At 40.3% G+C, this 16,186-nt stretch overlaps 1 protein-coding gene across 1 annotated transcript; it reads left to right on the top strand.

The window, feature by feature from the left end:
• Positions 1-287: 287 nt before the first annotated feature.
• Positions 288-16,146, top strand: LOC105384456 (cell division cycle 5-like protein). Its single transcript, XM_048623287.1, has 16 exons — positions 288-496; positions 672-937; positions 1,299-1,429; positions 1,864-2,023; positions 5,006-5,174; positions 5,570-5,704; positions 6,097-6,230; positions 6,846-7,004; positions 8,913-8,991; positions 10,047-10,139; positions 11,086-11,254; positions 12,778-12,969; positions 13,346-13,551; positions 14,140-14,302; positions 14,678-14,817; positions 15,520-16,146. The coding sequence occupies exons 1-16, from the start codon at positions 452-454 to the stop codon at positions 15,676-15,678; spliced, it is 2,400 nt and encodes a 799-aa protein (XP_048479244.1). The 5' UTR covers positions 288-451; the 3' UTR covers positions 15,679-16,146.
• Positions 16,147-16,186: the final 40 nt, after the last annotated feature.

Genomic DNA, 16,186 nt, shown 5'->3' with positions numbered 1-16,186 from the left:
TGTCTGAAACTCAAAAGACAGCCGTTATTATTCTGAGCATGGTATGAGTCCATTGGTCCATGGAAACCATAAAAAGATTATTTTTACAATAATAAATCATAGTATTCTCCTGCTTCAATGAAGGCACGCCGGGTTTATTTTTGGTTGTTGAGATATTATTTTAAGAAATAGTTACTTTACGTGATTCGATCGATTTGATTCAACAAGTGTAAATGCGTCTTTTTAAAGACATACATGAACGTACTGAATGAAAGTTTACTAACATTCATAACAATATCATTCACTTCACTTCATTCATTCACTCATTTTGTGTGTCAAAAAGCGGTACAAAATGTGAAATATTTTCCTTAAATTTATAATTATATCAATTTATCTAAACGATTAGGCAACTAATTGGTACAGATTTGATTGCAGATTATTTATTATAAAGTGGGAAAAAACATTCGTCAAAATGCCTAGAATTATGATAAAAGGAGGTGTTTGGCGGAACACGGAGGTTTGTTATTTCTTGATTTTCTATGAATTCTTATTATTTAGCACGCTTAGAAGGTAATTCTAATATTTTTAACTAAATAACCACTTGTAGTTCGTTGCACAAACACCAACAACCTATTCAAATAAAATTAAAAAGGTTATGAATGATATCCACTAAATCTGCCCATAAATTTCAGGATGAGATCCTCAAGGCGGCGGTGATGAAATATGGCAAGAACCAATGGTCTCGTATTGCCTCACTGCTGCATAGGAAGTCTGCTAAACAGTGCAAGGCTCGGTGGTATGAGTGGCTGGACCCGAGCATCAAGAAGACGGAATGGTCCCGAGAAGAAGATGAGAAGCTCCTCCACTTGGCTAAACTCATGCCGACGCAGTGGCGGACCATCGCCCCCATCATTGGACGCACGGCTGCGCAGTGCTTGGAAAGATATGAATATCTACTGTGAGTTCCTTACTTATGAATTTTGTAGCAGATGTGTATCCATCCATCTTGTCTTTTGTATGTTATTTAGCACTTTAAATCAGAATGTAATATTGAAAATTTATCATCATCAACCAAACATTTGTGTTGTGGATTATATTGATTGTATGAATTGCAATTGCACTGAACTGAACCTGCCCAAAACTTAAAAGAGAGTTGATCTCTTTCCCATTTTATAAGTGTGCCTTCATTCTTTTTCTGAAACATCCTTTATACAACAAGTTATTTTCACAAAAGTGCACAATTAACCACCATAATGTAAGACAGTGAAAGAGCCAACATATTCCAATTTATATATAACATAGAGACACCCTATTCACAGGGACCAAGCACAGAAGAAGGAAGAAGGAGAAGACATGGGGGATGACCCTCGCAAGCTGAAGCCGGGAGAAATAGACCCCAACCCAGAGACCAAACCCGCCCGCCCTGACCCTAAGGACATGGACGAGGATGGTGAGTGATTATTGATTTTTGTCTGTAGGCTGTGTGGTAGTGCCATGTCAACTTGAAAACAAATTCAGATGTTAAAAGTGCCTTTATCTGACCTTAAAAGTCCTAAATTGTTGAAATCCCGCCCAGAGCAAACTCCTGTGACCAGAACTTGTTTTTTGTTGTTGTTAATATATCTCTATTATATCTGACACTTATACAGTCTCTGTGAGATGTCCGTGTAATAAAATAGCTAGCAAAATTTACAAGATATGCTTCTTTAAATCAACCAATGACGGGGTTTTGTGAAATGGTGGTAGATGACTATCGACAAATAATTGTAAAATTTTACGTCGATTAAACCGTTTGAATTTGAATTTGACCACAAACCACCAGTGTCATAACTCATAACACAGCTCTTTTTTGTCCTGTTTACACAACCTAACATTCTTCCCCAGAGCTGGAGATGCTATCGGAAGCTCGCGCCCGTCTCGCCAACACGCAAGGCAAGAAGGCCAAGCGCAAGGCTCGCGAGAAGCAGCTGGAGGAAGCCAGGAGACTGGCTGCGTTGCAGAAGAGACGCGAGCTGAGTGCTGCCGGCATCGCTGTGCCTATCAGGTGAGATTAGAGATGTATGAGTATGAATAAAGAAACTGTGTCAAAATGGCTATCTCACTGTATGTCAATGACATACACATTAATGTTGTAGTAGCCATATCTACTCCGATGGCAGTTGGTGGTACTTTCTCTATCAGGCCGCAGTCCGTAATTAAACATGATCTTCTGTCGTTGCTGGCTTCGTTTCTTTAGCATCACGAACTGTATAATGTTCTATGACTGATCAATAGACGAATCTTGCGCTTATCCGTCAAATTTACAGCCATAGTTTTTCCAACGCTATTCAAAGGCTATAAATTGTCATCATATCAATATACTTACTAAGTACTTGTACACGTAGACCTGGCGGGCGCAATGGTTAACCCACTGACGGACACTGACTGTGACGTCCTCAACACTTTTAGAAAAAAATCACAACGTCGAATGCAGTCCTCGCTCTTTTTCCCATTATTTCAACAACAGTCAATGCAGTCCTGTTTTACCTAGAGTTTGTATGAAGACGATCTTGTTGTGCTTTATTTGGCAGGATTTCAAAGTTATATGTGCACCCAGAGTACCTTTTTTTCACACATCAATAAGTTTTCATACAGAAAAAAGTGTGCACTCACACGCACACAACGGTCACTGACTTCGTGTTTTCTTTACTGCGCCTAAGCAGAGTGCCGGCATGTGCACCAGCAGATCATCACTCAACTCCCATACAAATTTTTAGTGCTTTTTTATGAATTTCACCGTTAATCTAGTGTCCATCAATGTGTTAAGAAAGGTCTAGATGAAGCTGACTCGACCATATCTGCAGTATCCAAGCTAGTGAAATTTATAACTTTATCGCCTAAAAGAAAGCAAACATACGAAGAATGCTGCGTACTCGTATCACTAAATGTCAAGAAATTAGATCTCATAAAAGATGTTCCAACACGTTGGAATTCTACGTTTCTAATGTTAGAAAGAGCTTTCTCAATGAAAACTGTTTTGGACTTCATTTGTTCCGAAAAAATAGAATTCGATGAATACGCCATTCAAGACTGGAATGATATTAAAGTATTGATTGATTTTTTAGAGCCATTCTATGAAGCCACGGTAATGTTATCTATACATGAATATCCTAGTACAGTTCTCCCATATTAATAATGCGCATGCAAATCTTCGCAAACTGTCGTATTCCCGGAAACACCCGAATCATTGAATCGTAAGAGCACTTGCATTTTGATCCTTCTTCGAAAGAAATAGTAGTCAATATCATGTGACACATAATCGAAAACAATTTGGGCGGTCGGTGGCTGTCACCGATCAGTCAAGGGTCTCAAGGTCAAGATCAATATTACTTTTGTGGAATTATAAAGAGCTGCAATTACACATCGTTCTTGTTATTTTTTTCAAATGTGAATTTAATTTCAACTTTAATTATTTTTGACGATGCCATATTATGAGGCACATTTAAGAATAAAATATACGTCACATTGATAGACTTCACTTTGCCAATAAAGCCACACCCAAAAGACCAAGTTTGTAATTGTAATATTATTGTGAATGATCAGCGCTGTAAATACTTTTGAACTGAGATTTTAATGTAAACATTTTTATTAATGTGAAATAATCAGTGCTGTAAATACTTTTGAACTGAGATTTAAATTTTTTAATATAAACCTGTGTTTGAAATCCATTTCTCCTTATAATATAAACCTTGTGTTATTCAAACCTTCTTTCATCCATCTTTACATCAGCTTCAGTAAGACACTTGAAAAGTACCTACTGTAACATTTTCGAAGTAAATTTTAATATTATGGAATATTATGAATTATTGAATAAAATTTCGTTACTGATAAATCAATTATCTCTTTTAGCACCAATTACATAGTTCTACTATTTCATGAAGAAAATGCACTTAACCACTCTAAATACATAATAGTTTTCTAAAGCTCGGGAATACGACCGTTGCCGAACAATGACGAAGATTTCTATGTGCATTATCAATTTTGGGGAACTGTATATATTATGTTATTCCCGTCATGGACACGTTGTTGGATCACATGCAACAATTTCAAAATGTGAATGCATTAAAAAATTCCGTAAACGCTATGATTACGAAATTAAATGAATACTCTTCACTGATAAAAACTGATCTTGCAGAAATAGCAACCATATTAGATCCGCGTCTGAATAATAATTATTTCATGAACAAAAGTAATACGGAACCATTACGAAAATTAAAACAAATGTATCAAAATGAATACTATACGTCACCTTCTCGTGAAGATAGGATAGAAAATGAAGAACCTGAAATTCAGACCAGAAAATCATTCTTTTCTTCAATATATAAGCAACAGTCCGATAGGAGCTCTATAGATGAGATTGATAGTTATTTAAATTTATCTATTGAACCTGAGAACACAGATGTGATGTTGTGGTGGAAAAATAAGCAAACTACGTTGCCCAACTTAACTAAACTGGCATTCGAAGTTTTATCTGTTCCAAGCACGAGTGTGCCAAGCGAAGTGGCATTTTCAAAAGCTGGCCTTATCATATCTAAAAGAAGGAACAGACTTAGTAACGAAAATATACAGGCCAGTATGTGTCTTTCCTCATGGTTAAAAAAATTATAGTGTAGCGTGTAATTTCTGTACTAGTAATAAATAAATATTTTTCTGTTATTATAATAAAAATATCATTAAAAATAAAACTTAAATTTCAATTATACTCCTATCTTTTTTACAGTTTCCCTAGCTATATAATCTAAGCGCGCGCTCAAGCTCGAGTCGAGCGCTGAGTCCAGTGGCCGAAAGATGCTTTTTCACTATAACGCTCAAGCCACTGCTCGAGCGTCGAGCGCTTCGGTCGAGTCCCGACTTAAGCGTTAGCAATCTGCTTGAGCGTCGACTCTAGCGTTTAAGCGCCGACTCGAGCATTTTTACAACACTAGGGCGCATTCATTTATTTTACCATTAAAAAAACTCATCAAACTTATCCTCCCCACCCCTACAGGCGTAAGAAGAAGCGCGGCGTGGACTACAACTCTGAAATACCCTTCGAGAAGCGCCCGGCGGCCGGGTTCTTCGACACGAGCACGGAGGTCGTCGACCCCATGGCGCCGGACTTCTCGCGGCTACGGCAGCAGCATCTGGATGGGGAGCTGCACTCGGAGAAGGAGGAGGTACGTGGACTTATCATCAGACTATTATTGTCTATACATAGAGCTGTCGAAAAAGATTTTCGTTTCGTTTCGTTAATTCTCCAGTGTAATGTGCAATACTCGTATCAGAATAAGGGAAGAAGGGAGTATTGAGTTTTACAACTGCATTTCTCTAGAATTTTATTTAGTTTTATCATAAAATCCTAGTTTCAAAGTAATATCACTTTGATTGAACAATGTTTGAACACTATAATATGTAGAGCAATCCCTAGATATACTGGAAGACACATAGTAGTTATTACTGAAAGTTTTAAATAAACATCAGTATCAACACGAAAACAACGTATAGTAAACATAATACTAGTTGGCTGCTTATCTTGCGCATCTGACTTCTAATAACCACCCCTACCCCACAGAGAGACCGCCGCAAAGACAAGAGCAAGCTAAAACAGCGCAAAGAGAACGACGTGCCACAAGCCATGTTGCAGGGAGACCAGCCCGCCAGGAAGCGCAGCAAGCTGGTGCTGCCCGAGCCACAAGTGTCCGACCAGGTGAGATACTGTACCTGTCGTTTTTGGTCAGTGCATTGTCAGTTTCACTACAAATGGTCGATTTCAGTTTCCCTGAATTTTCACGGAAGTCCTGAGGGCCTCTGACGGCGCCCTAGGTTCCGCGAAACAATTTCAGTTTTGGATAGTTGGCATTAACTATGGACCGTCAGGGCCGTTGCCGTCACATCAACGTGACAGCAACCGACCTAAGAATGTTAACACCTTGTATTTTACGTCATCGTACAAGATTCAAACAAGCCCATGTTTACCACACTTATGTTCAGTGTTATTATTTTTATATATTTTTTGTTTGCATTTGGTGTGTGTGTGCAACGCACTGAATAACCAGTCTCTTCCTAACTCACTCTAAAACCCTCTCTTTCCTTCCCCAGGAGCTCCAACAAGTGGTCAAGCTAGGCCGAGCGTCGCAGGCGGCCCGCGCGGCCGTGTCCGAGGACGCGCTCGTCACCGACTACTCGCTGAGCACGCCCGCGGCCACGCCCACGCCCAGTGTGCAGCATGACAGGTATGTTGTCCGGCTCGAAGGAGAAAACAGAAAATAATACTTGGATTGGATATTAACTGAGTGCAATATGACATGACATTGAAGGAACGAATGTTTAGCTATAAGTTACTGGTTGATGTCCGGCTCGAAGGACCAAGAGGAAAATAGTACTTGGATATATTTACTGATTATTGTTAGCTTATATGCCCGTTCGCGCTGCAATGCTATAGCATTGTGATCAACACCAGATAGCGACCGGGCGCGACAATAATGCCGCGATGCACAGAATAGTACCTTGAAACGTTCAATTAGACTGAAAAACAAATTTTACCACTAATGAAAAATACATAATGGTCGCCACTGTTATCCCGGAAGGGGTAGTCAGAGGTAGTTAAAACAATATATGTAGCACATGCTGAGTCTGAACCATTTCGCTATCACTGTGCACGACATGGAGATTGGCAACCATAAAATATTGTTTATTTATTTATCGTATAAGCTGTGTACCTAATTTGTATTGTTATGTGTTTTTCCGTGTTGTGTATTCTTGAAGGCGAATAAACTATTTCTTTCTTTCTTTCAATACAATTATTTGAGCGATCTAAGTACAAAATTAATGCATGATTCCCCCAACAGGATCCTAATGGAGGCTCAGAACGTGATGGCTCTAACCCACGTGGACACGCCGCTGAAGGGCGGCGCGAACACGGCGCTCGCTCAGACGGACTTCTCCGGGGCTCTGCCTCAGTCACAGGCGCTGGCCACGCCCAATACCGTGCTCAAGACTCCCTTCAGGTGAGCTATATGTAGCCAAGTGGGTAGGCAGTAGGTCCACCACCTACTGCCTACCCACTTAGGGTAGGTAAAGGTTTTGTGAGTACTGTGCTTAATAGGCTTTTTAGGTAAGTAGCTGGACGGGTAGGCAATGGGCGATGGTAGGGTAGGCAAAGGTTTTGTTCTACTGTGTTGAATAGGCCATTCAGGTGAGTTGCTGGACGGGTAGGCAATGGGCGATGGTAGGGTAGGCAAAGATCATAAATCGTTGTTAGCGGAAGGTAGATATTGAAAACGCGAACAGGATCCTAATGGAGGCTCAGAACGTGATGGCTCTAACCCACGTGGACACGCCGCTGAAGGGCGGCGCGAACTCGACGGCGGCTCGTACGACTGTTTACATCTCGACTTCAAAAACTGTAAATGTTTAACCATCGAAAGCGTAATTAAATATAAATATCTAGGCCTAACAGTAGACAACCGTTTTTGTTGGAAATATCAAATAAACGAGGTAAGTGATAAACTTCGAGTATTGCTAAGTAAATTTAAAAGCCTCAGCTATTGTACCCCCAGATCAATTTTATATATGTTGTACCACGCTTTAGTGGATTCAGTTTTATCGTATGGGATAGAGTGCTTCGGATTTACTTTCAAAACCCAGACTAATAAAATAAAAGATTTACAGATTAGATTTCTGAAGGTAATTGTGGGTCAGACGACTAAAAAGCAGTATGCAGAAAACTATGAATTATTATTCCAAAAATGCAAAGTTCTTACAGCACGCAAAAAATGTTTTCTTTTATTAACACTCGACGAATTTTGGAATGACGAATATAAAAATAAAATAAAAAGTAACTATAATACGCGTTCAAAAACCCAACGTAAACTTGTAGTGCCAAAAGTAATTAATTTGTATGGTAGACGGACTAAAGACTGGCTAATTCCAAAGTTATTTAACTCAATCCCAGATAAGATTAAAGATATTAAAGGAACAAAAAATATGATAAAAAATAAACTAAAACAATTCTTTCTAAACGATACGGAACTTTCAAATCTATAGATTTTATTAAAATTTATAAATACCAATTATACACCTAAAACAGCGTACCTATACATCTAAATAATAATAAAGAAATACAATAATAAAAACACATTAAAAAAAAATATACTAACTTACAAAAATAATTATACAACTAACTAATAGTAATTATACATGGCACTGCCAGCGCGACGCACTCACAATTATTTTTGTGAACTGATTTTATGTCTACCCGCAGATATCGGTGCGGCTTGGCCGCTTTGTACTACTGTTGCGATGTACCATATTTTTATTTATTTTAGCAAGTAACTTTAGTAGTGAATAGATATTACCAGTAAATAGATTAAGATTAAGTAAGTAGTTTATAATGAGAGCATGTCTGCCGATAAACTGTTTTAACAGTTTGGCGGAATATTTGTGTATTTTTCGTGTTTATTATGATAAAATAAAGTTTTAATAAATCAAATCAATCAATCAACACGGCGCTCGCTCAGACGGACTTCTCCGGCGCTCTGCCTCAGTCGCAGGCGCTGGCCACGCCCAATACCGTGCTCAAGACGCCATTCAGGTGAGTGGTGGGGTGGGGAAAGGTCGTGTTGAATATGCTCTTCAGATTTTTGCTAGATGGTTATGCAGCCCCTCAAAGGGTAAGAAAAGGTTTTAAATTAGCTATAGATGATGAAAAGTCATGAATTGATTAAGTCCGCGAAAAGAAGCGAAGCGATAAAAGAAAGAAAAGAAACATCCATGATGATCCAGAAATCTCTCACTATGCCTACGAAATCCGTGTACAAATATAACTTTCTTATGGAAAGAAATATCTGAATTAAACAAGTGTACACTGTCAATTAATAGGACTAATAAAACTAATTACTTTCCACATTTTCCAGGTCAACTCGCACCGACGTGTCGACCCCGGGCAGCTTCAACACTCCGGGACACGGGCCGGCGCAGCCGGGCGGACTCATTGTAAGTACTGAAGCGCCAAATGTACACTCTATATTGTGGATTTCCTTCTATAATGTCTGTGTTTGTGTAATGTATTATCCCCCCAAAATTCAAGAAAAATGTGTCATAATAGCATAAATATATCAATCTTTTCGCATGTCCTTTCGCACAAAATACTTGGTGCTCAACTTGTATCCAAAGTTGAATGAATTTTAGGTAAAAATAACCCTTTCGTGCACTTTCATAACTAAGTTTTCTTAACTGGTTAAGAAAAACCCTTTTTTATCGTTGTTTTATGTAGTCCATGAATGGTATATATTTGTGTGAAAGGTTCAGGGCAAGACTTAAAAGTTCCATCCAGAAAGAAATGTTCGAAATTGTCCAAATACGTTTTTATATCAGAAATCCTGGTGTTTGTGTCATTGTCGTTATAGTCGGCCAGGAGGAAGTTTTTATATTTTTTTGGTATTTCTACTTTAGTTGGCGATTCAAATGGAGCTTAGAAACTCCTAATGCCTGATTTAAGGTTAAAGGAAAAATGTTAATGCTGACTGTAGCTAGTTATAAAAACATAATCATAATTATTAGTTTCTTAACTACCTATTTGTGATTGTCAATGCTGACTGTACCTAGTTATAAAAACATAATCATAATTATTAGTTTCTTAACTATTTGTGATTGTCAATGCTGACTGTACCTAGTTATAAAACCATAATCATAATTATTCGTTTCTTAACTATTTGTGATTGTCAATGCTGACTGTACCTAGTTATAAAACCATAATCATAATTATTCGTTTCTTAACTATTTGTGATTGTCAATGCTGACTGTACCTAGTTATAAAACCATAATCATAATTATTCGTTTCTTAACTATTTGTGATTGTCAGTTATGAATGAACATTTCGTATTCTTGTTTAAAAACCAGTTGTGAAAACAATAATAAAAAAGGGTTTTTCTTAACCAGTTCAGAAAACTTAGTTATGAAAGTGCACGAAAGGAAAAAATAACTCACTATCATCGTTTTTAATTGTTTTATGCCGATGGTTTTTCATGACTTACGCTTGTGTTTTCCAGACGCCCGGTCTTCGTGACAATCTAAACATAAACCCTGAGGAAGGAATGAGCGTGGGAGATACACCGCAACAAGCACATCAGTTTAATAAACAGGTAACCAAATAATTAACATATAGGTGTAACTTTATAAGGGTGGATTCGTCCAAACATCTCGTTACACGAGAATAACTATACCGGAATAAAATTTATACGCGAGTAAATATCTGGGATAAGTACATTTGCATTCTACCAAGTTATACCATGATTAATTGAATGAACGAGGAACGAAACTATACTGCAACTAAAATAAAAATAGCTGCGTTTTCAAACCATGCAATAGAAATGACATGCCAACTTAGTTTGAATGGATTATAATAGTAGGAAATTGTTTATGTTTTAATATTTTATTCGCTGTTGTTATTCTGAGAATTTGCTTTTTAACGTACTTTTGTTTATGATTTGACAGATGTGTTTATATGTCATTATGACGGTTTTCTAATCAGCTGATGTGCTGCCGCCATTACAAAATTACTCTCGGATAAGCTCGTTACACGGTAAATTTTGGCGGTATAACATTTTATTCTTGGGATAAGCTACTTATCTTGGTTTCAGGTTTGGTAGAATGCAAAATCTGCTTACTCGCGAGTAACTGGTAGTTTACTCTCGAGTAAAAAGTTACTCGACGTTGGTCGAATCCGCCCTAAGGGTCGTTTGTTAGAGTAGTAGTAGTACCTTCAGTTTCCGGGATTGATTGACTATTGTTTTGGAGTACTTATAGAGTATATTCTAGCTTAAAATACTGTACAGTACTTTTAGCTGCAATATATTTTATTTAGTACTTGCTTATGGTCCTAAGATTCAGTGAATGTTGAGCAAAAAATATGGATAAAAACAAATCAACGTTACTGCACAGATTATGATAACAAAACATGCAGCTAGCAAAGTTCTAAACGCCCCACTTGTTACCGTCCAACTAACAATCCTACTCTTCTAATAACTTACAAAATACTCCTTTCTCACATCTTTATATTGACTTATTCTATTCATTCATTTCCCACAGCTAAAAGCCTCAGTCCGAAGCGCCCTATCCTCGCTCCCGGCGCCCCGCAACGACTACGAGATTGTGGTCCCGGCGGCGGCGGACGAGGGCATTGACCCCGCGCCGCGCGCGCCCCGCGAGGACCAGGCCGACCGGGACGCAAGGGCTGAGGTGGAGGAGATGACTAGACGTGAGTAGCGATTGTAGCTATATAAGTAAGTAGGTTATAGGCGAATGAGCGAAGATGCAAAGAAGCGGGATGCTATTGGTGCGCTCTCTGCCGCCCGCCCGCTATTGGACGGCCGCCGTATCCTCTCTTATCATTCGTTCATTAATGTAACACGCGTACGCGTTGCGTAGCGTGCTTCTTTTATAAGAACGTATAGTACGTAAGCATATTTACGTGCTCGTGTGTTTAGTTACTACTGTAAGTGCATAGCTCGGCCGCTATTCGTCTATTACGGCAACGATTACCGCCGTATCCTCTTTTATCATTCGTTTATTATTGCAACATCATGTTTCGTGATTCGATATATATACGCGCGGCGTAGCGTTCGCGCTTTAGTTACCATATATTCCGTGCGTCCTTTATATCCTTACTGTTTTATACGATAGTGTCACTACACTACTGTTACACCATGGCTAGTGACTAGTGGCTACGAGATAGTGGTCCCGGCGGCGGCGGACGAGGGCATTGACCCCGCGCCGCGCGCGCCCCGCGAGGACCAGGCCGACCGGGACGCAAGGGCCGAAGTAGAGGAGATGACTAGACGTGAGTAGAGAAAGTAGTCATATAAGTAAGTAGGTTATAGGCGAATGAGCGAAGATGCGAAGAAGCGAGATGCTATTGGTGCGCGCTATGCTGCTCGCCCGCTTTTCGTCTGTTGCGACAAAGTTTGCCGCCGTCTCCTCTCTTATCATTATCATTCGTTCATTACTGCAACACTATATTTCGCGATTCGATATATAGCGTGCGTCCTTTAGTTACCATAAATGTTGACAGTATGTATGAGAGACGCATATTTACGGTCACACGCACACACAATGGCGTCACTATGATATTTCACTGTTATATACTGTGGCGTCACTATGGTTACACCATGGTTAGTGTCTAGTGACTACGAGATAGTGGTCCCGGCGGCGGCGGACGAGGGCATTGACCCCGCGCCGCGCGCGCCCCGCGAGGACCAGGCCGACCGGGACGCCCGCGCTGAGGTCGAGGATGACTAGACGTGAGTTGAATATATAGCTAGGTATATAAAGTAGCGGTAAAAGAGCGCAATGCAGGTATATATAAAGTAGAACGAAGCCAACACAGCGCGATGCAATTGGCGCGCAATTCTGCTCGGATTCTATTGGTCTGTTGCGGCAAAGATGGCCGCCGTATCCTCGCTTTATCATTCGTGCATTATTGCAACATGCATAGTTGCGTACGTGTTGCGTTGTGTGCGTCTTTTTGTAAGTACGTACAACGTAAGACGACGCATAATTGCGAACTAGCGGACGTTGTAACAACTGTTAGAGCATAGTTAATGATTAGTCGCTACGAGATAGTGGTAGCGGTGGACGAGGGCATGGCATCTTATAATTACTTTTCTTTCCACCCCTGTCCAATCCAGCGCTGGCTCTCCCTTCCTTTCTCAGCGAACACACTTGTTATCAAGTATATAATTAACCATTTTATTTACCAACTTTCCTCTCTCCAACCCACAGGCGCGGCCGAACTAGCCCTCCGCTCCCAAGCCATACAGCGCAACTTAGCCCGCCCGACCTCAGTCAACAGCCTGGTCCTTCGAGCCCGCTCCGCCGGGGCCGCGCTGACGCCACTACAGCGCGCCGAGGAGCTGCTCAAGGCGGAGATGTGCGCCATGTTGCACTACGACAACCTGCACGACCCCAGCCCAGGTATGTGATGATGATGATGATGGTGATGATTGGTCTGACCGATTTCAGTCAGGCATGGCGACCACTTCAACCCCTAGTTCTGTTGGCGCGCCATAAGCCAGGTATGTGACAACATGCACGACCCGTGCCCAGGTATATAACAACCTATGTGATCCTCCAGCAGGTATATAGAGGCCCTATTGTGCCAAAGATCCAATCACGAGTTATAGCGATACGGGAATGCCGGATTAGCTGTTTAGTTAATGATTTCCGAATGTCTTGTGATTGTGAGTATCTGTGAGTACTGACGATACCTCAACGTGTTATTATTGGATCTACTGTCATTTAAGCGCTAAACATTATAACTCTTCTTAAACAAAACCACTCTCTTCCGCAGACATAGACAAGAAGCGTCTAGTCCAGCTCCAAGCGTCTCACCTCGCCTACCTAGAACAACATCCATACGAGGAGTTCACAGCTGAAGAACTGGCGGCCGCCAAGCTCGAGCTTCAGAAGGAGATGGAAGTGGTGAAGGCGGGGATGGGACATGGAGAGCTCAGTATGGATGCGTATACTCAAGTGTGGGAGGAGTGTCTGGCGCAGGTATGTGGGTTCGATTATTATACAGGTTCAGAAAAGATTTCAGCTGTGTGGGTGAGTCAGGTGGTCTTAGGGTAAAGGCGTGGATTTCCATGTAAACTTGTTGGTCATGTAAATTATTTTAGTGTAGCAAAGTTGAGCAGTCTAATCACCTGAGTCATCCCTTTTGAGCTTACAATACCCCTTTGATATTTAATAATAATTCATTTATTGCAAGTAACAAACTTTGCACACGTTGCAAAAAAAATAGAAGGTGTAAAAATTTTTGTGAGACGTGTAGAATATGAAAGAATAAATATATGTATATCAATGTCGCATTATTTATTACACATGGTCATACTATCTGTATGGTATATGACGACCGAATGGCGTAGTGGTTAGTGACCCTGACTACTGAGCCGATGGTCCCGGGTTCGATTCCCGGCTGGGGCAGATATTTGTTTAAACACAGATATTTGTTCTCAGGTCTTGGATGTGCCCGTAAAATGGCAATAGGCCCGCCCCCTATTACATTGGGACTAACATAACACTCTGGCGAAAAGTGGGTGGTATTTGATACACTGAATATTAATATTACCTTCATATTTACAGGTTCTATTCTTACCGGGACAAAACAGATATACGCGAGCAAACCTCGCGAGTAAGAAGGACCGTCTAGAATCTGCTGAGAAAAGACTGGAACAGAACAGAAATCATATGTCCAAAGAGGCCAAAAAGTGTTCTAAGATGGAGAAAAAACTGAGGGTTTTAACAGGTGAGATGGATATATAATTAATCTCTATATGTGTGTGTTCTTCCGTGGCTTAACGGCTGGGCCCCAATTCTCAGCTCTGTACACACATACATGCAGGCAATGTAGTTTCCCTCCAGAATCCTACTTATTTTTCCACCCTGCATATATTACACCTTGTTAAGTAGCACAGGCAGCTTTTTTATCCCGAAATAGCCATGGAAAAACCTTTTCAGGCTAAGTTTCACAATCCCAATCTTGTCTGGATGAACTGAACCGATTAAATTATCATACCTAAGTATACCTTTTTTGCCCAGGATACCACAGAATCCAAAAATATTCAAGCCGGCTGAGCACATAGAGAAATCTAATCAACTACCTATCAATCCAACTCCCCAGGTGGTTACCAGAGCCGAGCGGCGGCGTTAGTGAAGCAGTTCCAAGAACTACAGGACCAGATCGAGCAGGCCAACCTCGAGCTCTCCACCTTCCGGTTCCTGGCTGAACAGGAGAAACACGCGATACCGCGGAGGATTGAGGTCAGTTGCAATGGAATGTAAGAACGCGCATAAAGAAACAAAATTAAATGGCGGTTCTTACATAATGACTAGTTCATCATCATTTACAACTAAACTGGTTACCTACTGAATAAAACATGTTTTTAACATTCTAATAACATATTTTATGAAGAATTTTCCATAGTCATAGAGCCTAAATCGATCAGAAAGGCTACTTGAGTTTGACCTTTTACCTAACAATACCTTTTTTCTAATACGCTCTATCATACACTTGACAAAGACTATATACACTTACATCATCATCATCATCATCACGACCCATCACGTCCCCACTGCTGTGGCACTCTCACTCGCTTCCAATGAAGGAAGGGTTAACACTATACAGACGGCTGAATGGTGTAGTGGTTAGTTACCCTGACTGCTATGCCGAAGGTCCCGGGTTCGATTCCCGGCTGGGGCAGATATTTGTTTAAAGACAGATATTTGTACTCGGGTCTTGGGTGTTAATATTTATAATTAATATGTATCTATCTATGTATTTGTGTAGATATATCAGCTGTCCGACACCCATAACACAGGTTCTGCCTAGCTTGGGGTCGGATGGCCGTGTGTGAGATGTCCCCACATACTTATTATTTATACTTACTTACATAGTCCTAAAAAAGATACCGAAAGGTGGTCATTCTGAACAACATATTACTAATATTCGTTCTCCCGTTCCAGTCGCTAACAGAAGACGTGACCCGTCAGACGGAGCGCGAGCGCGCGCTGCAGAAGCGCTACGCCGAGCTACAGACGCAACTAGAAGACTTGCAGAAGAGCAACGGCACCGCCGAGCCCATGGATGTAGACATGAGGAGCAAAGTTGATGTCAAGGAATAGACTGTTATGTCATACCAAGCAAGCATTTCTAATTTGTAGTGAAACGTTTATTATTTACTGAAGACCTGCTGTAGAAAAACAACGGATCCGCCGAGCCCATGGATGTAGACATGAGGACGAAGGTTGATGTCAAGGAGTAGAGATGATGAAGTGGTATAGCTAAGCAATTATATTTTGTAGTGAAACGTTCAGGCGCTGAGCGTGCAAGAAAATTCCATTCCCGGTTGTTGATATCGGCGGAGAATCACTGTTTCATCTGAATAGGGCACTTGTATTAGATAGAAGTTAAATAGCAGAATTGTTAATGAAAATATATATAGCGGCCAAAATGTATAAATTACAACTTCGTATTGCTTACTTGTACATCATACTACAAAATAATACACGCTTATATTCATGTTAAATTCAGGATTTCATTAAGTATTTGAAATGTCGTGACAAGAAATAAATATATCGTACATACTTGAATTTTAGTTTCATTTATTAGGTTTACTATCATATCATAACT

Source organism: Plutella xylostella, chromosome 9 (genome assembly GCF_932276165.1).
Source record: "Plutella xylostella chromosome 9, ilPluXylo3.1, whole genome shotgun sequence".
In the NCBI taxonomy this organism is placed as follows: Eukaryota; Metazoa; Arthropoda; class Insecta; order Lepidoptera; family Plutellidae; genus Plutella; species Plutella xylostella.
Note: the sequence above shows the minus strand (reverse complement) of the source record. Positions and strands in the feature narration are given on the sequence as shown.